This window comes from Orcinus orca, chromosome 19, assembly GCF_937001465.1.
Source record: "Orcinus orca chromosome 19, mOrcOrc1.1, whole genome shotgun sequence".
In the NCBI taxonomy this organism is placed as follows: domain Eukaryota; kingdom Metazoa; phylum Chordata; class Mammalia; order Artiodactyla; family Delphinidae; genus Orcinus; species Orcinus orca.
Window position 1 is genome coordinate 17,925,264 of NC_064577.1, and position 25,106 is coordinate 17,950,369.

Consider the following 25,106-nt stretch of genomic DNA (forward strand, 5'->3'; position numbering starts at 1 on the left):
TCAAAGTCTTCCCCGTGCTTCATCCAATTCCAGAATACACTACTCTGTGTGTGTGAGAGAGAGACAAAACACAGTTATTCTCCTTCTATTAAAAGGAATTGTGATGGGCTCATTGTCCAGTAACTTGTCTTTTTTTCATATAATAATATATTATGGATCTCTTTCCAAGTCAAAAATGGGGCTCCATGGGCTTCCCTGGTGGCGCAGTGGTTGAGAGTCCGCCTGCCGATGCAGGGGACGCGGGTTCGTGCCCCGGTCCGGGAAGATCCCACGTGCCGTGGAGCGGCTGGGCCCGTGAGCCATGGCCGCTGAGCCTGCGCGTCCGGAGCCTGTGCTCCGCAGCGGGAGAGGCCACAACTGTGAGAGGCCCGCGTACCTCAAAAAAAAGAAAAATGGGGCTCGTCATCCATTTTTAGCTGTTGTATAAAATGCCTTTGTCATAGTATGGCTTTGTCATCACCTACTTAGTTACTTAGTCTGTGAGTGATCAACCTTAAAGAAATGCAAAGAGCATCTTTACTTATCTATGAGCAAAATGACGGTGGACACCCAGTGTTGGCTTGGGAGCAGTGGGAGCTCTCATGCATTGCTGGTGGGAGTGAAAAGTGACACAGCAGTTTTTAAAGACAACTATGGCGATCTCCTTCTAGCTTTTAAAATGCAATCATCCTCGTGGCTCAGCGATGCCATGCCTAGGACTTTACCCTGCAGGTATAGCTATACAGGTACACAGAGACAGGTATATGCAAGGATGCCCATTGTTATTACAGACCTCACAAAACTCAATTGTTTTACCCTCACCTTGAAGCTAGTCTCTGCAGGGAGTCTGATTCAAAGAAACACTATTATATTAGCCAAAAATATTTGAAAGGCCTTTTAAATCTTTATCTCAAAAACAACAAAGGGACACCTGATTCATGGTAACTCTTCTCCAAAGCCCCTCCCCGCCTATCTCCCTGACCCCCTTATCTCACATGTAGAGCACCCCCCAATCCAGCTCCTCCCCCGTGAAACCCCCTAAAATGCCTCTGCAATCAGCCCCACTGCCTCTTCTCCCTTCCGCTGTGCCCATTACTCAGATTGATGACACAACAGTCCAAGAAGTAAGGAGGCTGACTGTGAGTCCAAAACCAGAGGCTCAGCTCTTGAGAAAGGCACTCGCTCTGTGTGGCCTCAAGTCAGTAAGGGGACGATTAGGGAAAACCCACCACTCTTAGGAGAAGCTGGGCATTTTATCCATTCAGAATGCAAGCAAACTGATTGATCAACCTGCTGAAAAATCAGACTGAACAAAGAAAAAGAGAGAGAGAGAGAGAGAGAGAGAGATTGACTCTTGCCACATGAATTCAGAATAAAGGATCACCGCTCTTCTTATCTCCGGCGAGGGGTTTTGCTTCCAAACTCTCTTGCTCGGTGCCCGTGCCATTTGCTTCCCTAGAAGTCGGTCTCTTCCTGCCATCTCTTCGGGGTGACTTTGGCTTTCCTTGACTTCGAGGTGCCTCCGTTAACACTCCTAAATTAAGGTTGAGGAGGAAACTGTAGTAATTATGTGATTCAATTTGGTATGAATACTGGGGGCGTAGCTGATAATTCAACTGATTTTCACCCAAACGATCACTTTACTGTTTGTTCCTTCCTGTTGTCCCATGAAACTAGGCAATCACCTGGAGCCGAAGGTCCATCTAGATCACCTCCTGACGCCCCCCTCCTACCCCTGTTTCCTACTGATTATCAAGCTTTATGCATTATCTGAAATTCTCGGTCCTCTGTCCTAACTGACCGTTTGTGGTGTAATACTCTTGGAGGTGATCTATTGATCTAGTATTTTCCAGGTACGCATGTTACCAGTCAGAGGTCTACAGAGAATACGTTCCGCAGAGGACGTTTTTCTGCAGTACAATATATCTTGTCTGTGTCCTAAGGAAATAATCATGTACTATATGCTTGGATCAGGGGCAAGGGGGAAGATGCTGGCTGTCTGGTTTTTGTTTTAATGGCAAGTATGAAGGGCTAGTGTCATCTACTGCAGAAAGATTCTAATAAGTCTGAAAATTTAGGCCTTGAAAATCAGGAGATCCCCTTGAGCTGGCTAACAAATTGTCACATCAAAGAGAATGACATACAGGTTGGGATTTATATCATCAAGAAACCATTGACCAAAATATTCCACAGAGAAACTGGTCCTGGAAGCCCCTCACCTGCTCCCCTGGGTACCACTGGGGCTGCCTGGGATTCGGTTCTTACCTGTAGGTAAACTGGATGCCCTCAGGAGAACTGGGGACCTGTGAGATTTGCTGAACAGGGACTCCTGGGCCGTGTGTTTGCTACGTATGGATTCCTGAGGGCTGTGAATCTGAGTGCTTGACTTGGAGAGAACTTCTGTGAGGCCATTTTCTTCCCTGTCATCCTCTTTGTCCTTCTTCTTTTGTTTGGCCCATTCCAGGGAGTACTGCCACTTGATATTCTCGAACTGGAACATGAGGATGTTGCTCTCCGTGTTGATCACCATCCTGGAACCAAAGCAACAGGGTTGCCCACAAAAGGAGTGTGGAGGCTGCCACTGCCCGGCTTCCAAATATGCATTTGGACTACTGTCCCATCCGATCCTGAGGCCAAGGGATCAGTGCCCGGGAAATGACCGCACAGACAGGGTGGTGTAGGTTGTTGCAGGGTCTACGGGCAGAGAAAGGTGGCAGGCTGTGCAGCAGGGGTCGTTAGCTCTGTAGCCGTTTTCTTTAGAAATTAGATGTGAACAAGGCACACACGTCCTGATTACTTCGCTTCTCAGATTACAATATTTTTTAATGAATTTCCGTTCCTGGAGTGAGTGCCAAGAACCTGGGGTGCCCGAGTCAGAAGGCTTAGCTACTCTGCACGCAGATGTCTTCAAGTTCGCTCCTTTTTTCTTAAGCACAGCATCCAAATGCCATGGCTCTACTGCCGTGATGGGATGAGGAAAACTCTAATGGGGGAGGCCTTCAAGCCCTCGCTGACCCTCCAGCCCCACCCCCTTCAAGCCATCGCTCTGGGTGTCTGTGCACACTCTACGTTCAGACAGAACATTTGTACTTTGTAAAGCAGGAGGATTTCTGTCTTCCCTAATCCCCACTCTCATGCCACTAGAGAAAAAAAGGGTTCTAAACCCGGGGTCCCCAACATCGCCTGTTACCCACCCACTGTTCCTGGGGTTCACAGCGGTTATAGGGCATTGCTTTCCCTCCCCCACCTCTGCTCCTAGGTCTCCCATAACCATAAACAAGAAATGGAAATGCTATGTGCGGGCTCCTTTCCGCGCCAAAAGCCTGCAATTTTAAGACTGTCACTGTTAGCGTAAACTCTCCCTAAAAGTGACTCGTTACGGTTGGAAGCACTGGAATGGAACCTGGGGAATCGTTCCAACTAGGAATCTCTTTCAGACATATTTTTGCTCAAGCTGACGTCTCTCTTCGGATGTCATGATTAAGAAAAGGTCAAAGGTGACCTTTTTTTATAGCGTTCTGACTTCATAACTGAAAAGCATTAATTTATTGAGCCTTAGTATACTAGCACCCCCCTGCTTTAAGCAAGGAGGACTAATCATTAGGAGGAAGGCAATGTGGTTCGAAGCGATTAAGGGATGTCTTAAGTGAGGCTGTGGCAGAATTTAAAAGTTAAGTCTAGTTGGGTATTTTCACATAATATCACCCTGAACCTAGCGTCTAACAACACAGTATTATATACAATTAGTGTCGTCATGGTTCTGCTTTCTGTAAACTCATCTGCTCAGTTCTGCCCCACTGGACACTGGGCCACCTGCCAATGCCACTCCTGCCCTCCTGCACATCACTCTGCATCAGAAGCGAGACATAGAGAGCTGGGAAGCTCTCAGGCTGGACGTGGGATCAGGGGCTGCAGGCTGGCAGAACCTCAGTCCCCACGGCAGAGCTGTATCGAGCCCATTGCGTGACTGGATCAGACACCCAGAACGAATGAAGAGTAGTGTGGTCCCTGATTGCTAAGTTCTGTGTGAAGTCCCATGAGTCCCCCATGAGCCTATTACTGCAGCCAAGACTGGAGGGGAGCACGGCCCACTCTCTCCTGCTGCCAGCAAATCCGGGGCCGGTGTCCCATAGGAGGAAAAATAATCATCCAAACAGAAATGCTCAGGGCTCTGACCTACCACCCACCTGTTGCCCTGAATAAAGAAGGACCGCACAGGATAACCTCTGCCATTGGCTTTCATCACCTTCAGACAGTTCCCATTTAGGAAATTGTAAATGCGGATCTTGCCATCTGCACAGGCACTGATGACCCGGAGGAAGAGAAGGGCCACGTGGAGAACCTCCCTGGAAGGGAACAGAGCAATGGGCAGTACCCACCTTCTGGCAAACTGTGTGGGTGTGTCTGGAGTTGGGGCATTTCGGGTACTGTTGGGAGGCAGGGGTCGTGACTGTCCTTGAAACGATGTTTGCCATCATTTTATGATTCTGGATGTAAACCATTAACCCTCAAGACACAGATGGAATCTCCCACCCTATTCTGTGTTATTTTTCCTGCAATTTGGTCACAGCGCCACAAGGTGGCAAAACAAAAAAGCTTAAGTCACAGATTCTTTTTTTTTTTTTTGATCTGATACAGAGATGACCATGCTTCTCTTTTACAATTTGATTCCTAGCTAATACTTCTCATGCTGAGAAGTATTTAACGTTTTGAATCTTTCTAAAAGTAGCATTGTTATATAAAGAAAGAAAGAAAAAACAAGGGAAAATGATCATCTTTATAAGAAGCAAAAACCTGGTATTTGAGCAGTTTATTTTGGTTCTTAAATTAGTGGCTTTAATTCTTTCAGTGAAACATCCTTAAGGAAAATTGTACCCAGGGGTGAGATTTCTGAGCTCCCTTTTGTGACAACCAGCAGGAAAAGAGAGGGGATCAGGAGAAGACTTAGGTAGATGCCTCCAACAAAATTCTCCCTACAACAGCTGGCTCCAACTTGGGCTCCAGGTAAGTTGGAGTATTCAATTCTGAGAAGTGTAATTACCCCATTGCTGTTAATGCTATTGAAAAATGGACCTTGATGCCACCAGTGCCACCAATTCCTTAGATCTTATATGTAAAGCAGATCCATCGATCCCTGCCATCTCTACCCATCCAAGTCCATCCATGGCCTCGCTCATGTGCTACCTTCTCCATAAAACCATCCCTTACCTTCATTCTCCTCTCATTCCACTCACATACACAAACTTCGGGTATATTGTCAGAACCTCTTGGGCACAGTCCACATCTTATCCATCTTTGCACACCCAGCACAGTGCCTAGCCCCATAGCAGGCCCTCAATAAATACTTGTTAGAAAAGTGAATGTCGACACACGTTTCAGTGTATGATTGTTGCTACAATACGTTAAAAGAATGACATCCACCCCACACCATTTGGCCTTGGTCAGATCCCAGAGCCAATATTAAGACTTTTCAAGGCCCCAACAACTAACAAAACAGAAATAGCAAAGACCTTGAAAGACAGGAGATATTCAAAAAGCAGCAAAGACGCCAATGTGGTTTGAATCCCACCTCACATGATGAATGGATGGATAGATAGATAGATAGATCAATCTAAGGTATAAAATAAGTATAAGAAAGTCCAACAAAGTTCCAGTTTTTTCTTAAGATGGAAATACAATAACTATATTGATGCACCTCGGTCCACCTGTGGGGGAATCCAGCACTAGGAGAGATGCCTCGTGATAGAAGGGTTGCCTCTTTGTGTATCTCTTTGGATCTTGCTGAGCTAAGCCTACACTTCTCATGGGTTCCTGTGACATTTGGTGGTTCAACCTATACCATTACAGCCTGGTGATTAAAAGCACAGGCTTTGGGATCAGAAAACCTGGGATCAAAACCTGATCCTACCTTTTATTGACTATATAACCTTGAGAAAATAACTTAACCTCTCAGTTTTCAGTTTTCTATTCCATGAAAAGGGGGCCCTCAGAGGATTGCTCAGGATTGCTCAGAGATTGCTCAGAGAATTCTGAGCAATCCCTCAGGATTGCTCAGAGAATGCCTCAGAGGATTGCTGTCAGGATTAAATCAATCAAGGTATTTTAAAAACTTAGCCCATACCTGACACAAGAGCAGTTTTCATGGTCCTGGCATAACCCAGTCTCCTTTCAGGTTTATCTGTGTTCTAAAAATAAGTCATTGGTCTCCTTCTTTGTTCCTCTTTTATCAAAAGAGACTGCAGAGGGTGATGTCAGTGAAAATGGTGGAGGAAGGAACTCCAAAATTCCATCCTTCCATAAAAGCAACGAAGAAACTGGCAAAAACTGTCAGAATCAACTATTTGGAACTCTGGAAAATAACCAAAGGCTTGCAGCAACCCAGGGAGCACTTAGACAAGAAAATGATCTTAGTCTCAGTAGGAACAGTGGTCTTTGTGGCATGTTAACTTACCCTAGTCCAATCCCAACTCCCCAGCCCAGCGGCAGCCATGAAAACATCAATAACAGCCCGCATTCCTGCTACTGGAGGAAACAGAACAGACCTCATTCACAATGAATTATCTGACCTGTCTGGTGGATTCCTGGGAGACTGGCTCAAAAAACTTGTCATTATTTCATCTTACCAGGAACTTACCCAGTGCTAAAACTACTACCTGGGGAGGGCAGGGGTGGGGGGAATGTTTTGTCTAAAACATAGGCAAATATTTTAGTCATGGTTGCCTAAGGCAATAGATATCTGCTGGGGCAAACAATACACTAACCAAGAAGCTTTGGAGGAAAAACTGGGGAATGAAATGTCTGTAAGGGCTGTGAAAAGCTCAGATGTATTTCTGGGACTCTATCTGGCCACATACACGCCCAGGGCTGTGCACATGCTTGGGGGAGACTTGAAAAAGCCCTAAGCTCTCACTCTTGAATGACCTTGATGGTCTGCACAAGCAGGAAATGAGGGCTAAGGCAGAGTTGTAAACTGTCTGGCTGAGTGTTGAAGGCTTCCCTCAACAGGCACACAGAGCCCCTTGGCAAAGAATGGGGGGTATTTTGTTTCCAGGTGTTCCAATAAATCTCTTTCCAGTCATGAGCACACCACCAAGGTAATAAAAGAGACTTCAGTGGCCAAACAAGACAAAGAATACAGACTCACTAAACAAACAAACAATAAAAACTACAACAAACAACTAGAAAAATAGAAAGAAAGAAACCCTGGGCATGGGGGAGAATTTGATTTCCCGAGTTGTCATATTAAAATATTCAGAATGTACAGCTTTCAGCAAAAAAGTTGTAAAGTGTAAAAAGACACTAGAGGGTATGGCCCATAAACAAGGAAAAAAGTAATCGATAAAAACTGTGCATAAGGAAGCCCAATGGTTGCACTTTCTAGACAAAGACTTTAAATCATCTATTTTAAATGTGTTCAAAGAGCTAAGGAAAACCACGCCCACAAAACTAAAGGAATGTATAAGAATGGTGTCTCACCAAATAAAGAATATCAATAAAGAATTAGAAATTATAAAAGAATCCAAACAGAAATTCTGGAGTTGAAAAACTATACTAACTGAAATGAAAATTCACTAGAGGGGCTGAACAGAAGATTCAAGCAGGCAGAAGAAGGAAAGCATTTGAAGAGAGGTCAATTGAGACTATATAGTCTAAAGAACAGAAAGAAAGGAGAATGAAGAAAAATGAACAGAACCTCCGAAGTCTGTGTGACATCATCAAACATCAACATAAGCATAACAGGATTCCCAGAAAAAGAGGAGAGAAAGGAGCAGAAAGAATATTTGAATAATGGCCAAAAACTTTCCAAACATGATGAAAAACATTAATCTACACATTCCAGAACCTCAACTCTAACTAGGATAGACTCAAAAAGATCCACACCTAGACATATTATAATCAAACTGTAAGCAGTAAGAGAAGGGCAGCTCATAACATAAAAAGGATCCTCAATAACATTAATAACTGACTTCTCATCAGAAACCATGGAAGCTAGAAGGCAATAGAATGACCTACTCAAAGTGCTGAAAGGGTAAAAAAATAACTGTAAACCCAGTATTCTATATCCATCAAAACCATTCTCAAAAATGGAGAAATTGGGCTTCCCTGGTGGCGCAGTGGTTGAGAATCTGCCTGCCAATGCAGGGGACACAGGTTCGAGCCCTGGTCTGGGAAGGTCCCACATGCCGCGGAACAACTAGTCCCGTGAGCCACAATTACTGAGCCTGCGCATCTGGAGCCTGTGCTCCGCAACAGGAGAGGCCGCGATAGTGAGAGGCCCGCGCACCGCGATGAAGAGTGGACCCCGCTCGCTGCAACTAGAGAAAGCCTTCGCACAGAAACGAAGACCCAACACAGCCATAAATAAACAAATTAATTAATTAAAAAAAAATTTAAAAAATGGAGAAATTAAGAAATTCCGAAATAAACAAAAACTGAAAGTTCATCACTAGCAGACCTACCTAATAAGAAATGGTACATGGAGTCCTTCAGGTTGAACTGAAAGGACACTAGACAGTAATTCAAATCCACATGAAGAAATAAAGAGCATCAGTAAAGGTAACTATCAATACAACTACCTAGGAAAATCTAAAACAGAGCATAAATGTATTTTTTAATTTATAACTCTTTTTTTCATCTCATTTAAAAGACAACTGCATAAAACAATAATTATAAGTCTATGATAATGGACACATAGGATATGAAGATTTAATTTGTTTACAAAAAGAGTATAAAAGAGGGGGGAAAAGGAGTTGTATAGGAGCAGTTTTTGTATACTATTGAAATTAAGTTGATATTAATGTGAACTAGATAAATGAAGACATTCATTGTAATCCCCTGGGCAACGACTAAGAAAATAATTCAAAAATATAGAAGAAAAAAAATGACAAGGGAATTAAAATGGCACACTAGAAAATATCCAAATATTCACTTAATATCCAAAAAGACCATAATAGAAGACTTGAGAAACAAAAAAATACAAAAGATTATATAGAAAATAGCAAAATGGTATAGTTAAGTCCATTCTATACTTAATGTAAATGGGCTAACTCTTCAATTAAAAGGCAGACATTGGAAAAAGGATTAAAAACATGATCCAACGATATGCTGTCTACAAGAGACTCAATTGTAGATTCAAAGACACAAATAAAGGTGAAAGAATGGAAAAAGATACTCCATACCAAAGAAGTTCCAGAGTAGCTACACTAATATCATACAAAATAGACTTTTAGACAAAATTGCTAATGGAGACCAAAAAAGAACATTATATAATGATAAAAGGGTGAACTTACCAAGCAGATATAACAATTATAAATGCATCTTCACCTAAGAGCCCCAAAATATGCTATGCAAAACTCACAGAATTAAAGGGAGAAATAGAAAACTCAATAATCGTAGATGGAGACTTCAATGCAACACTTTAAAAAATGGAAAGAACAGAAAATCAGCAAGAAAACACAAGCCATAAACAACATTATAAACTATATGTAGACCTAACACACATATACTGAGCATTCCACCAACAACAGCATACACATTCATACCAGTGCACATGAAGCATTCTCCAGGGTGGACCATACATTAGGCCATAAAATGTGTCAGTAAATTTTGAAAGATGGAAATTATATAAAGTATGTTCTCCAACTGCAATGAAATTAAATTAGAAATGAGTAACAGAAGGAAATTTGGGGAATTCATAAATATGTATGGAAATTAAACAACATGCTCTTAAATAACCACTGGGGGAAAGAAGAATTTAGAAAGGAAATTAGAAAATACTTTGAGATAAATTAAAATAAAAACACGACATATCAAAACTTATGGGATGCAGCCTATAGCAGTGTTCAGAGGGAAATTTATAGCAGTAAATACTCACATTTCTCCAATCAATAACCTAACCTTTCACCTTAAGAAACTAAAAAAAAGGGTCAAACTAAACCCAAAGCAAGCAGAAGGAAGGAAAATATAGAGCAGAAATCAATGAAAAGAGAATTGAAAAACAATAGAGAAAATTAATAAAATGAAAAGTTTGTTCTTTGAAAAGATCAACAAACCTTTAGCTAGAAATTGTCAAATCTTTGCTTAGACTGACCAATAAAATAAGAAATAAAAGTCAAATTACTAAAATCAGAAATGAAACAGAGGACATTACTACTGACTAATGGAAATATTCTGTAATTAGATAGTGGTAATGGTTGCACAACATTACGGATATACTAAAAACCACTGAATTGTATGCTACAAAATGGTAAGTTTTATGTAATGTGAATTATATCTTAATTTTTAAATTGCAAAAAAATATATTGGTACAATACTAGCTATGGAAAAGACATTAAAGAATAAGGGTTTTTTAAAAAAAAGACACTCCAGGGTACCGAAGCTTTTCTAAAGATCATCATTTTTGTCAGCCCTACTTTGCATCCTCTAATTTCATTCCTCATAACCATTCTCTCCTACACTGTATACAGAATCTTAATTTTGGATAAAAAAAAATGTTGGACCAAGAGAACAGAAAGGAGCCCTCTTTCTCTGGTCCTTCTTCCATGAAGGACAGAGAGCAAATATATGTTTTTTCATCCATGTCATATTCTAAAGATGGGTATCAGTGCATCATTAGAACCCTCCAGGAAGGCAATCTGTCAAATTAGTCCTCATTATCAATCAGTTGGAAATACTTATTAAACACTTACATATACACAGCACCACTACAGATGAGTGGGAGAAAGGGCCCTAAAAATGAGAACATTGACAATGTCCTCCAGGTGTGCTGTAACTGTCTATGGATTTGCTGTAACTGCAAGGCATCAAGAGCCAATGTGAATGGTATGTTGGGCTGTCATTCGACGGAGGTGGGAATGGTCTAAGAAGGTCTCATAGCTGAGGAAGAGTGGGAGGCTCATAGATTGATGAAATGTTGAACATACTGCTGAGTTTGCTTGGAACAATTATTTTCCAATAAGTAAACTAAATCTTACTGAATCATGCTTGGAAGGTTTTAAAAACGCAGAGTTACAATTTTCAGGTGACATCACAAAGTTTGAGTCCCTCCTTGAGGTCAGGTTTTGACAATCCAGATGATATGCTGAGAAGCTTACTGATAATCACCCAAGGGTTGGGTAAATCACTGAACACTGGCCTTTCCTGACACCCACCTGTCAACAATGCAGTCATACACGCCAGAGAGAGAACATACACATAAACGCCCATATCCCCCTCCACCGCCCACAAAGCCAGTCTGCCTGTTCAAGAGGTTCCTGTGAGGGTACAAGGAAATATAGGGCCATATTTCACTAAATAACTATCCCGTGATAGATCCTCCTGGAAGGCCCATTTACTCTTTCAATCGATTGGGACAGCACTTAGTTTCCTGGTATTTCTTATAATGCACTCAGGGGAAGAAGCATTATTCATGCAGTACAGAAGGGGCATAGAGCAGCCTGTAAAACCCATGACTGTGGCAGAACCATTAACTGACCACAATTCCCTTTCAAATAAGCTTAGATGTGACCTCAGAGTACTTCTTAACTGGCTCCAAGCAGCCACCATCACTAAACTGGGATTGGAAGTGTACAATGAAATCCATTTGCTGTCCTGGAATAGAATCAAGCCCGCAGGCTTTAAGGGAGCTCCTTCTTTAAGCCCTTGGTTATTTTTAAACCTTTGGCACTTGGATAATTTTAAGCTTTTGTGAACACGCAATTCCAAGATTTTAAGCTTAGTGGGGCTGGCATTATTTGGGGGACCGTTCTGCCAATATTCCTATGTTTGGTAGGTAACAGATACAAATTTATCCCATGTGCCGTAAGTGTAAAGTTTCAATAACCTCTCAAAATCCACATTTAGTATTATTTCTTAAGAGAAATAAGGGAGGACAGGAGAGGGGGTGGTCGTAGTGGACGACACGCAGAAGAAGAGGGAGCAGAGACGGACGAGGAGCAGAGGCAACAGGTGGTCAGCAGAGGGGACCGATCTGCCGAAGAGCGAAGTCTGGGCTCTGGCAGGAAACAGAGCAGGGCAGGAGCTGGGTCTCGGTTTCCTTGGTACCTACTTCGGATGCTTGAAGGCCATGAGGCACCGCTCGTACTTTCCCACCATGCTCCAGGCCATCACCAGGCCGTCAGCGCTTCCCGACAGGAGATGCCACTGGTCGAAGCACAGACACTTCACAGCTCCCTCATGGCCGTTGAGTGTCTGCAAGAAAAGATACCTCTGTTTTCAGTCCGTCTTCAACTCAGACTGTGACTCCTCAAAGGCCAGAGCTGGAGGCTTCTCGAGATGAATCCCAAAGCCACGCTCCACCAATCCGTGGCCACCACCACTTAGCATTTATCTGAGCTGACCGCGCCTTTGCTCTGATGAGGCCAGCGGACTCCATGCCCCCCGCTCGCCGGAGCTCTCTCCCGAGTTAAGGAGGAAGGTGAGCAGGGCAAGGCCTTGCTCCCGGCGGGTCTGCGGCGGGGCAGGCCCCACCTTCCTAGAGTGCCAGAGAGGGCCACGATTTACCTTCCTCTGCTGCCAGAAGGGCAAGGCTCAGGTGTTCTGTCCCCAGCTCCTTGCCAGGACCCGGAGGCAGCTGGGCTTCTCTGTGCCTGCAACTGCTGGGCAGACCACAGTGACGACACCGCTGGTGGCAAGAGCCTGCCAGCCAGGTCAGTGTTTCTCACTGTGATCCTGTGTCCCGGCACAAATGACATCTCCCCACCGCCCACTAGGGCCGGGGGGCTTCCAATCCAGCGAGAACGCTTTTTGTGTGTGAACAATCACTTTCTAGACAGCCAATGTTCTCTTCTCCTGAGAGGAAGGAGGAAAACAGTTGTGGCTTTGTTCATTCCTATACCCCACACCAGAATCAGGCGGGAATGTTCCAGAAGAGGAGAAGGCACTTTACTCATGCTGCTGTTAAAAGACCCCGAGCCCACGTACCATGCGGAGTCAGAATGCAGCCTCCGCCGCCGCCACCCACCCATGACGAGGCGGCTCACGCGGGCCTTGACCTTCTACTGGCTCAGACTGGCCCATTCTTGGGGGGCCTTCCCCTCCCCCTTTTCAGGACCACCCTCTTTAGGTGACTGCCACTCAACTGCTCTAGGGCAGTCTGGGGAGCTACCTGGAGGGGGACTGCCAGTGTCCCCCAGCCCCTCACCCCCAGTGCCCCGACCCCCCGTCCCCACCCCTCACCTTTACCAGCTGGGCTGTGATGGCGTGCCACACTTTGACCAGCCCTTTCTCACAGCTGCTCACGATGTACGTGTCATTGATCCTGGTGGCCAGGATGGGGTTTTTGTGTTTAAAGGTCTTCAGGCACTTTCCTGTCTCTATATCCCACTCTGAAAGGGAGGGAGAGAGGGGGGTAGGTGCACGGAGAGGGTGGCAGTGGGGCTCCACACCCCATCGCAGAAGCTAAGACCAGCCGAGCCCATTGTGTCAGACCCTGCAAGGCTTCACCTGGCCCGGCAGCTCCAGAGGCTGACCCACACTCCACGTACCTGCAACCCAGCGCTCCCTGAACACAGCCCTTAGGAGAGCCAGCAGCGCATGGACCTTGGCTCTGACCCTGGAACTTAGCCTCAGGGTCCGAGAGTTGGACAGCTCATCTCTGATAAGCCTCCTCAGCTCTAATAAGCCTGAAAAATGCTTCCTATGGAGTGGATTTCAGGAAAATCGTGGGAGATGTTCATGTCCTCGTTCCTCCCGCATGCTGTCCTCCTGACCCCCACCTTCTATCCCCCAAAGGAAAGAAAGCTGTCTCTCCTCATTTACATTTTAAAATAGTTCAGAATCTGACTTTTGGATTGATTTTACTTTTGCGAGACTGTCACAGCTCAGGGCAGGTCTACTGCTGCTGCTACACAGACGGCGTCAGAGCCACTGTACCCCACACTGTAAGTGTTGGGTGGGTCTGTGTCCCTGGGTGGGTGGGAGAGCCGAGCTTAAAGGAAGAGGCTGAAAGCAGGCACCACGATTTCAGGGGGGTGAGGGCGTTAAACCCCACAAGAACCTTCCTCCTCGGGTAACAGAACGCATAAGCTAGGACCAGAGAGTAACCATAGCTGGCATCCACGCTGCGCTAGCTGTGAGCCAGACGCCACTCAAAGTGCCCGACAGGCATTAACTCATCTTCACAAGGCAGAGCGATTACTATGCCTCACTGTACAGGTGGGGAAACTGAGGCCCAGAGAGGTTCTGCAACCTGCTCAAGATCACACAGGCGGTGAACAGATTGAGCTGCGATTCAAACCCAGGGAGTCTGGGTCCACAGGCCACGCTCCTAACCACTAACCAGAACTATGTGAATACACTTCTCTACACTTGTTTTTAAATATATATTGGCCCTTTTATCAAATTAGGAGTGGGAAAATTGAAAGATGAATTAAAGGAGTTATTGGTAAGGTGTCCTGACTTAAAGAATTTTTAAAGTGTGTGGGGGGGTACCCTTCAGGTCTCTAACTGTCTCCTTTTTGTTCTATTTTGGTCACCCAGGAAGGTGGGAAGAGCCCAAGCAGGCTGGCTGGTAGCTGGGGCCAGGATTAGGCTGGAGTGAGAGATCTTCGGATACTTTTTTCATTGTGTATTTTGCACGTTAATTTTGACTTTTAAAGTATTGCATTAAAATAACCATCTTGATCACTGAGTTTTTTTTTCTGTCCCCTTAAATTTTGCACCAGAGGTGAGGGCCTAACTCCCCTTGCCCTATAGCCCTGCTGGCGGCCCACAGGACTCTCTCAGGTGAGTGGGAGGTCACGTCCACCCTTCCACCTTCAGAGCCTCATCTTTCATCCTTTCTGCTCCACCCCTCAAAGCAATCACGGCAATGAGACGCTCAGTCGGTTGGGGAGGGCAAAGAGGTAGGGAGTAAGGCTTCCCAGGCAGCTCTGAGCATCCGTGTGTGTCCCACCAGCCCACTGTCCCTTTCCCGTCACTTTCCTCCGCCCACACCTAACATGCTGTGGGTTCCTGAGGCCCTGGCTTCTCTTCTCTTTCACTCTTTCCTCCTGCTCTGCGAAGGAAATCCCACCCACATCCGGGACTCCCACCTTTCACTGTTACTTGGTAACCACCAAGCTGACCCATCTGGGGCTGCATCCACCTCCTGCTGCCCTCCCCCGGATGTCCGCGGTAATCCCACGCTCAACGTGTTAGCTTCCTATTGCTGTTGTAACAGATTACCACCCGCTTCGTGTCTGAAAACAACAAATGGATTATCTTACAGACGTTCGGCACGACTTCGCAAGGCTAAAATCAAGGCGTCAGGGCTTCCCTGGTGGCGCAGTGGTTGAGAGTCCGCCTGCCGATGCAGGGGACACGGGTTCGTGCCCCGGTGTGGGAGGATCCCACATGCCGCGGAGCGGCTGGGCCCGTGAGCCATGGCTGCTGAGCCTGCGCGTCCGGAGCCTGTGCTCTGCAGCGGGAGTGGCCACAGCAGTGAGAGGCCCGCGTACCACAAAAAAAAAATAAAATTAAAATTAAAAAAAAATAAAAAAAAATCAAGGCGTCAGCAGGGCTGTGTGCGTGTATGGAGGCTCTGGGGGGTGGGCGGGAAGGAACCCATTTCCTTGCCTTTTCCACCTTCTAGGGTCACCCACATTCCATGGCTCACGACCCCCTTCCTCCATCTCCAAAGCCAGCAACACTGTATCTCTCTGACCACTCTTCATAGTCATGACTCCCTTTGATCACAGGTAAGAAAATGTCTGTTTTTATAGACCCACGTGATCACCCATGGGCCCACACCAACAACCCGGGAGCATCTCCCCATTTTAAGGTCCTTAACTTCAGTACCTCTGCAAAGTCCCTTCTGCCATGCGAGGCACAAGATGACACAGACGCCGGTGTCTGGGATTAGAACGTGACCATCTCTGGTCGGCCGTCCTCCTGCCTGCCACACTCAACGTGTCCAAAATGGAAGCCTTCACCCCCTCCTGCTTCCCTCCCCCACCCGACTCTTCCTCTGAAGCCCCGTTTCCATCAGCGGTACTTCCAGATACCCAGAGGCCTGCGTTATAAAGTCTGGCCTCACCCTTTGCCCTCCTCTCTCCCTTTTCATCTCCAGCTAGTGTTGAAGTCCTGCCAGTTCTCCTTCTAGAAGTCTCCCTTCTCTTTGTACCATCTCGTGTAAACTCGCATCCATCTGTTGTCTTCACACTTGCCTGTTCTCGGATATTCTGAAGACATCACAGGTTCTCTAGACTGAGTAAGTCCCTTAACTTGCCCCCTGTCCCCCGGAGTCACCACCTCTCCAAATCCTTCTTCCACGATATCACCAGATCAATCTTTCTCGAATACACATTTCATCATATCAATCCTCAGCTTAAAACGCATCTACCGGCCCCCACGTCTTATAGAATAAAGTTCAATTTCCAACCACGACGCAGAAGGCCCTTGACAATCTGGCCCCAGACAAACGTATCCGCCTGATCTCCAACACCACACGCTGCAGCCCAGCTGTACAGAGCAAAGGGAAATTCCCCAAATTCTTCATTTTTTTCAATATTCTGTGATTTGCCTGAGGTGTTCCTTCTGCTTGGAATGCTCTACACTCTCCCTCTGCGTGTAGAACTACTCCTCAAGATCACACTCAAAAAGCACCCTGCCTGCAGTGCTTTCCCTTTTACCCTTATATCTACGGTCCCTTAGTACCCCACAAGCTCATTGGAGCACACGTTTTAGAGCCAGACAGCCCTGGGTTCAAATCCCCACCCGACTACTTAGCTTTGATTTGGGGCAAGTTGTTTTTCTGAGTTGTGGATTCCTTATCTGCATCCATCCCATAGGATTCTTTTTTTTTCTCTCTCCCTCTTTTTATTCTCTTCTTTTTAAAATTGATTGTAATTTAAAATTACAGTCAACCCATAGGATTCTTGTGAGAGTTAAATAAGATAATGTATGCAAAGCACCTATCACAGCGCCTGTCTCAAGGTTAGTACTCAATGAATGGCAACTGCTATCATTCACATATTTACTATAATCCCCCATTATATATTTCTACGTGTGTGTCCATTAGAAGACCATGAGACTCTTGGGGAAATAAAAAGCCACGTCGGAAGGGCCATATCATAAGCGCTTTTTTCCTTACCGTCTAGCACAGCACCTGGCATTCAATCAATAGTTGTTCAGTGAATGGGTCAATGGATACATGGACGGTTGAAAGGATAAACGACCGCCCATAGAAATGAGCAAAACAAGTCCTTTGGCAACCCATGGATTTGGGGAAACTTCTTAGAGAGGTGGAGGTGTTTCTTTCTCACCTTTTACCTGGCAATCTCTTGCTCCAGATGCGAGCTTGTTCTTCCACACATCCATGCAACTGATAGTCCCCTGGTGGCCATTGAAGATGCGTTTGCAAGCCCCACTCTTCAGATCCCAGTATCTGCAGGAATCAGGCCAAAAAAAATAATAATAATAAGTTTTTGAGATTTTCTGAGGGCCCAAGGGATCAGACGGTATAGAGTTCAATAGGGAGTTGGAAGGCAGCAGAGTTTTATGACCAAGGCCTGGATCTGAATCCCAGTTGCAGGGCCTATTAGCTGTAACTTTGGGAAGGTTACTTAATTTCTGAGTAAGCTTCATTTCCCCATTGATAAAATGGAGATGATAATAATAGTAGTTACCTCACAGCGTTTTTGGGAAGAATTAAATACACTAACATAGTGACTGTCAACCGGCGTGATTTATACCCCCAGGGGTGATTTCCATCCCCTGTGACAATGTCTGCAGGCATTTTTGGTTGTCACAAGTTGGTAGGGAGGTGCTATTGGTATCTAGCATGCAAGGTCCAAGGACGCTGCTAAACATCCTACAATTCACAGGATGACCCCCCACAGGGAGAGTTTTCCAGCCCCAAATGTCAATGCTTCTGAGGTTGAGAAACTCTGCAATAATGCATGTAACACTAGAACAATGAGCAGTGAGTAGAAAATAATTGATAACTGTTAGCTTGTATTAGGTGGAAGGGTCCCTAGAATGGTCACCAGGCTCAGAATCCATGGCACTGATTCAGTGGTAGAGCTGACCTTCAAACAAGAACAACACAACAATTGACCCAGAGCCACTAGAATATTTTATGTGCATTTCTAAAGCATATCTAAGAGATAACGTGGGAACGTGTATGAGTCACACTGTTTTTTTGTTTGTTTGTTTTTGTCTGTTTTTTGGCCAGGCAGCTTGTGGGATCTTAGTTCCCTGACCAGGGACTGAACCGGTGCCCTTGGCAGTGAAAGCACAGAGTCCTAATCCCTGCACCGAAAGGTAATTCCCAGAGTCACACTGTTTTTTAATACGCAAACCTGCCTGAGGTCTCTCAACTATCATTAATACTGACTTCCACTTCAGCCAAATGCCTTTATGACAGTACAAAGTATCGATATAATGTCAAGATGGTGGGCTCCGGAGCCAGGCTGCCTGAGGTCCAATACCAGGTCCATCACTTACTAGCTGTGTGATCTCGAATAAGTTACTGAATCACTCTGTACCTCAGTTTCGTCATCTGTAAATTGGGGATAATAATGGTACTTACCTCATAGTTATTATGAGACTTGGCACATAATAAATGATTAGTAAATGGTTCTTTTTGTTCTGTTTTTCTTTAGATTTGTTAGGCTTTTCCTTCTAATATTCCTAAAGGTCCTATGGCTTTACCTGCTCGTCAGAGCCTACTCCGCACCCACAGTGCATTCAACAATGTCCCACTGGTCTGAAAAAAAAGCATGTTTTTTTTAAATTTCTTTTTGGCTGTGTTGGGTCTTCGTTGCTGCACATAGGCTTTCTCTAGTTGTGGCGAGCAGGGGCTACTCTTCGTTGTGGTGCGCAGGCTTCTCATTGCAGTGGCTTCTCTTGTTGCAGAGCACGGGCTCTAGGCCTGCGGGCTTCAGTAGTTGTGGCACGTGGGCTCAGTAGTTGTGGCTCACGGGCTGTAGAACGCAGGCTCAGTAGTTGTGGCGCACAGGCTTAGTTGCTCTGCGGCATTTGCGATCTTCATGGACCAGGGCTCGAACCTGTGTCCCCTGCATTGGCAGGCGGATTCTTAACCACTGTGCCACCAGGGAAGTCCCAAAAAGCATGTTTTGAACTTCTGTTTCTAGCAACATGGCCAACCACATGTCCAGGTTGTCTTCGTAATTCATGCAGAAAAGGTATTGATATTTGAGAAACATTTTCAGAAAAATAGGAATGGAAGGGACTTCCTTGCCTTAGCAAACTTATAAAAGAAAGTCATAACGGCAAACATTATGCTTAATGGAGAAAAAACAGATGTACTCCCTTCAAAAAGGGGAAAAAGGCTTTCATAGCTACTGCTTAACTGTAAGGCCAAGGCAAAGTTAGAATGAAAGAAAAAGAAAAAAGCGTAAGTTTCAGAAAAGAAGATAATATATTGCCATTATTTCCAGTTGATAAGATCATCTACATGGAAAAACCAAACCAACATACATACTTTGAGGTTAGCAAGAGAGGTTAGCAAGGTTGCTGGATACAAGATCCACCTATAAAAATCAATACCATTTCTCAATACCAGCAATAACCAACTTTAAAATATAAATGAAAATAAGATACCACTCAAAATAGCAACAAAATTATATAGTTTACAAGTATTAAATAAGACTACACAAGACTTTTATAAAGAAAAAGTTTTAAGTTCTAAGAAAGAACAAAGAAATGAATGTGTTGCCCAAATGGTTTATAAATTCAATGCAACTCCAATTGAAAGTCTAGTTAGATTTTTCAAGTCGGTAAACTTACCCTAAAAACTCAAAAAATATATACCATAGCTAAGTTATATAAAAAAAAGGAAAGTGAAATGTAAAACTTGCCCCACCATCACATATGAAAACATCAAAAATAACAACAACAACTTAAAAAAATCTTTAAAACAAAACAAAACAGGGTAGTCCCAATCAGAATCCTAGCAAGTTATTTTGCGGATATTGAAAACTCATTCTAAAGTTTATAGGAAGAGGCATGAGACCCAGAATTGCCAAAACAATATTGAAGGAGGGGAATAATGTTGGAGAACTGACACTACCTGACTTCAAGACTCACTACAAAGCTATAGTACTTAAGACAGTGTGGTATTGGTGAAAGAATAGACAAATAGATCAATGGAACAGAACAGAGAACCCAGAAACAGACCCATGTAAGTACAGTCAACTGATTGCAAAGGTAATACAATGGAGCAAAGAGAGTCTATCCAACAAATGGTTCTGGAACAACTGGACGTCCACATGAAAAAAAAAAAAAGAAGAAGAAGAAGAAAAAAAAAGAATTTAGCCACAGACCTTACATCCTTCACAAAATTTAACTCAAAATGGATCACGGACTTAAACATAAAACACAAAACTATAATATTCTTAGATGATAACATAGAAGAAAACCATGACCTTGGGTATGGCAATGACTTTTAGATACAACACCAAAGGCATGACCCATGAAAGAAAGAATTGATAGACTGGACTCTTATTTAAATTAAAATTTAAAATAGCTACTCTGCAAAAGATAATGTCAAGAAAATTAGAAGACAAGGCACAGACTGGAAGAAAATATTTGCAAAGGACACATGTGATAAAGGATTATTATCCAAAATACACAAAGAACTCTCAGAACTCAACAAAAAGAAAACAAACAACCAAAACAAAAACTAGGCAGAAGAGCTAAATAGACATTTCTCCAAAGAAGACATACAAATGGCCAACAGGCAGATGAAAAGATGCTCAACATCGCTAGTTATTAGAGAAATGCAAATCAAAACCACAATCAGGTATCACCTCACACCAGTCAGAATGGCCATCATCAAAAAGTCTACAAGTAATAAATGCTGGAGAGGGTGTGGAGGACAGGGAACCTGCCTACACTGCACTTTTCCACAGTGCAGCCACTATGGAAAACAGTATGGAAGTTCCTTTAAAAAAGCTAAAAATATGGGCTTCCCTGGTGGCGCAGTGGTTGAGAGTCTGCCTGCCAATGCAGGGGACATGGGTTCGTGCCCTGGTCTGGGAAGATCCCACGTGCCGCGGAGCGGCTGGGCCCGTGAGCCATGGCTGCTGAGCCTGCGCGTCCGGAGGCTGTGCTCCGCAACAGGAGAGGCCACAACAGTGAGAGGCCCGCGTACCGCAAAAAAACAAAACAAAACAAAACAAAACCTAAAAATAGAGCTACCATAGAATCCAACAATCCCGCTCCTGGCCATATATCTGGAAAAAATGAAAACTCTAATTCGAAAAGATACATGCACCCCAATGTTCATAGCAACACTATTTACAATTGCCAAGTCATGGAAACAACCTAAGTGCCCATCAACAGACAACTGGCTTAAGATGATGTGGTATATATATATATACAATGGACTATTACTCAGCCATGAGAAAGAACAAAATATTGCCATTTGCAGCAACATGGATGGACCTAGAGAATGTACTTAGTGAAGTAAGTCAGATGGAGAAAGACAAATATTATATCACTTACATGTGGACTCTAAAAAATAATAAAAATGAATCTATATACAAAACAGAAACAGACACACAGACATAGAAAACAAACTTATGGTTACCAAAGGGAAAAGGGAGGGTGGGAGGGATAATTTAGGAGGATGGGGCTAACAGATTCAAAGTACTATACATAAAATACATATACAACAAGGATTTACCGTATAGCACAGGGAACTATATTCAATGTCTTGTAATAACCTATAATGGAAAATAATCTGAAATATATATATATGTATGTATTTCAGCTTACCGTACACCTGAAACTAACACAATATTGTAAATCAAATATACTTCAATTTTTTTTAATGGGCCAAAGATCTTAACAGACATCTCACCAAAGAAGACATCCCCAAAAGATACTCCACATCTCAGGTCATCAGGGAAATGCAAAAAAAATAACAACACACCACTACACACCTATCTGAATAGCCAAAATCCAGCACACTGACAACACCAAATGCTGGTGAGGATGTGAAGGAACAGGAACTCTCATTGATTGTTGGTGGAAATGCAAAATGATGCGGCCACGTTGGAAGACAGTTGGAGGTTTCTTACAAAATTAAACATACTTTACCGTGTGATCCAGCAATTGTTCTCCTTGATATTTACCCTAAGAATCTGAAAACTTATGTCCACACAAAAAACTTGTAAATGGATATTTATAGCACCTTTACTCATAACAGCCAAAACTTAGAAGCAACCAAGATGTCCTTCAGTAGATGAATGAATAAATAAACTGTGGTCCATCCGGAAAGTGGAATATTATTCAGCATAAGGAAGAAATGAGCTATCAAGCTATGAAAGGACCCAGAGGAGCTTTAAATGCATATGACTAAGTGAAAGAAGCCAATCTGAAAAAGCTACGTATTGTGTAATTCCAACTATATGACATTTTGGAAAAGGGAAAAGTATGGAGCCAGTAAAAAGATCTCTGGTTGTCAGGGGTTAGGGGGAAGCATGAATAGGCAGAGCATAGAGGATTTTTAGGGCAATGAAAATACTCTGTATGATACTATAATGATGAATACACGTCACTATATATTTGTCCAAATTCACAGAATGTACACCACCAGGCATGAACCCTAAGGTATATTATGGACTTTAGGTGATTGTGATGTGTCAGTGAAGGTTCATCAAATGTAACGAATGTACTACTCTGATGGGGTATCTTGAGAATGGGGCAAAGGGTATATGGGAAACCTTTGCACCTTCCTCTCAATTTTGCTGTGAATCTAAAACTGCTCTATAAAAACTATCTTTTTTAAAAAGGCGGTTTTGATGCAAGAACAGAAAAACAAGCCAACAATACTGTATTGTACGTTTGAAAGTTGCTGAGAGAGTAGATCTTGAAAGTTCTCATCACAAGAAAAAAAACTGTCACTATGTGTAGTGATGGATATAACTAAATTCACTGTGGTAATCATTTTGCAATACATGCATATATCAAATCATTATACCGTACACCTAAAACTAACACTTTATGTCAATTATACCTCAATAAAAAATTTAAAAACTCATGCACATGGGTACCAGGAGACACATCCAGGAATGTCTACGGCAGTTCTCTTTGAAAGAATAAAGAACTATAAACAATGCAAATATCCACCAACAGAAGAGTACATAAACGAGCTATGATGTATTCATCTAATAAAATACTGTATCTCAGTGAAAATAAATTAATTACTGCTACCTGCATCCTACAAATGAACCTCAAAATCACAGTTCAGTGGAACAATCAAGTACAGATGAACTTTTAAGATACAATTCCATTTATGTTAAGTTCAAGAATGGACAAAAGTAACTAATATATCGGCGTATATATAAATAAGTAGCAAAACTATAAAGAAATACAAGGGAATAATTAGTATAAAATTCAGGATAACATTACCTCTGGCTGGGAGGAAGAAAGAAGGAATAAGAGAAAGGCACATAGGGGATTTAGGGAATGGTAACACCCTATTTCCTGGCCTGAGTAATGAGCACATGGGTGTTCATTATATTGTTTAAAAATATACATATATATATATATATATATATATATATATATATTTAACACTATTTGGTTTCCATACCCACAAAAAACTACTTTCCCCTGAAGAAATCTTTAAAAATATATATAAATTATGCCTTCACCTAATAATGCTAAAGAAAATACTTTTTGAGTCCCAGCCTTCAGCTAGAAAATAGATCTGATAATTGCTATACATCTATCTCACCCAAAGTTTAAACAATATACAAATTTTTGGTTTTTATCTTGCCAAAAAAAAAAGTGGGTTATTCTAAAAGTCAGTGTAATTTAGGATAACTTTTGCATAAATACAAAAAGGTAAAAGCATGCATGCTCTTTCCACAAACTGCATTTAGGCCTCAGCAGGCTGGGGACCACAGCTTTCTTGGACCACTTACCTGATACTCAGGTCGTAACTCCCGCTCAGGAGAAAGTTTTCCTCCTCACACAAGAAGAGGGTACGGACACTCCCAGTGTGGCCTCGGAACTTGACGGGTATCTGTTTTATCTGTACGATGTCCAGAAGCTGGATCTTCCGATTGGATGACACAGCTAACAAATGTCCCCCAGAATAGTGGACGACTCTGTTTCGGTCCCACCTGAGTTGCCAGAAAAAGGATGATCCGTGGAAAGAAGAGTTAGTGTCCTTCCTAGAACTCACTTAGCACAGTGCCTTTCACCTGCAGCAATACTATAATGGAAAATACAGGGCCTTCCAACAAGGGATATAGCAGAAGGCAAGGCCTAATGTTAATGGTTCCTGATGGATCCCCACCTCACACCATAACAAAAATCCATTTCAAACAGATTTAAAACCTAAACACAAAAGGCAAAACTATTTTAATAATTTCTGCTAATGTATGATAAATCATCAAGACACAGAACAGAGCATGCAGCATTTCCCACCTTATTTGACCACGGAAACCTTTTTTTCATGGAAAACCTCAGAGGAACACACTTGGAAAGCCCTGTACCCACTGCATGTCCCATTGTTGGTTTTTTGCTGTTTTCCTTTTTTCCCTTAACCAATATCCAGTGAGCATATATTAGGGGCAAAGTCCTGGGATAATAGGTGCTAATGGGAAATACAAAGATAGATGAATAAGATATGAATGGACCTTGCCCTCAATGAGCTTACAGTCTAACAAAACAGGGTGAGTTGAATTAATTTTCCAATCATAAGATTATTAGCAAATAGATAAAATATGAGCAGGATGACCAAATCATTTATTGTCCAAACTGAGTTTTTTTATTGTGAAAGGGGACACTATTGTTAATTATTTGAGGACCACAGAGTAAAATCGAATTGTTTCAGTAAACAGGGATATAAAGTCACTCTAAATATGAGAAGCAATTCCTGACGTTTTTGTCCTCATTCCATTTGTCCTATCTAGAGTTCAACCAGTCACCTTCTCTTCTAAAGAGCACGTATCACCATACTATCTATAAAATCTCAGCTCTGCCTTTTCCCATCTGCTCTGTCTTCCCCCTACTGGCTGGTCAAGAAGCAATGTTAGTAAGGTTCACAGACAAAAATAGAACAATGATGGTCTTCACAAAACTTTATGAATAAAGAGTGAAGTCCTAGGTCTAAAGTATGGAAGAAAGTTGCCTATCAAAGGGTCTTCTTACGGCATATTCAAACG

At 43.1% G+C, this 25,106-nt stretch overlaps 1 protein-coding gene across 1 annotated transcript in view; it reads right to left on the bottom strand.

Moving 5' to 3' along the window:
* The window catches only part of LOC101275829 (F-box/WD repeat-containing protein 10), a 60,934-nt gene that overhangs the window by 1,810 nt on the left and 34,018 nt on the right, over positions 1-25,106 (bottom strand). Inside the window, exons 13-19 of the mRNA XM_033422602.2 lie at positions 23,859-24,059; positions 17,223-17,344; positions 13,156-13,304; positions 12,026-12,168; positions 4,167-4,325; positions 2,245-2,510; positions 1,364-1,513 (exon numbers count right to left, since the gene is read on the bottom strand). Coding sequence (XP_033278493.2) covers positions 1,364-1,513; positions 2,245-2,510; positions 4,167-4,325; positions 12,026-12,168; positions 13,156-13,304; positions 17,223-17,344; positions 23,859-24,059 — 1,190 coding nt within the window. The remainder of the gene's footprint in view (positions 1-1,363; positions 1,514-2,244; positions 2,511-4,166; positions 4,326-12,025; positions 12,169-13,155; positions 13,305-17,222; positions 17,345-23,858; positions 24,060-25,106) is intronic.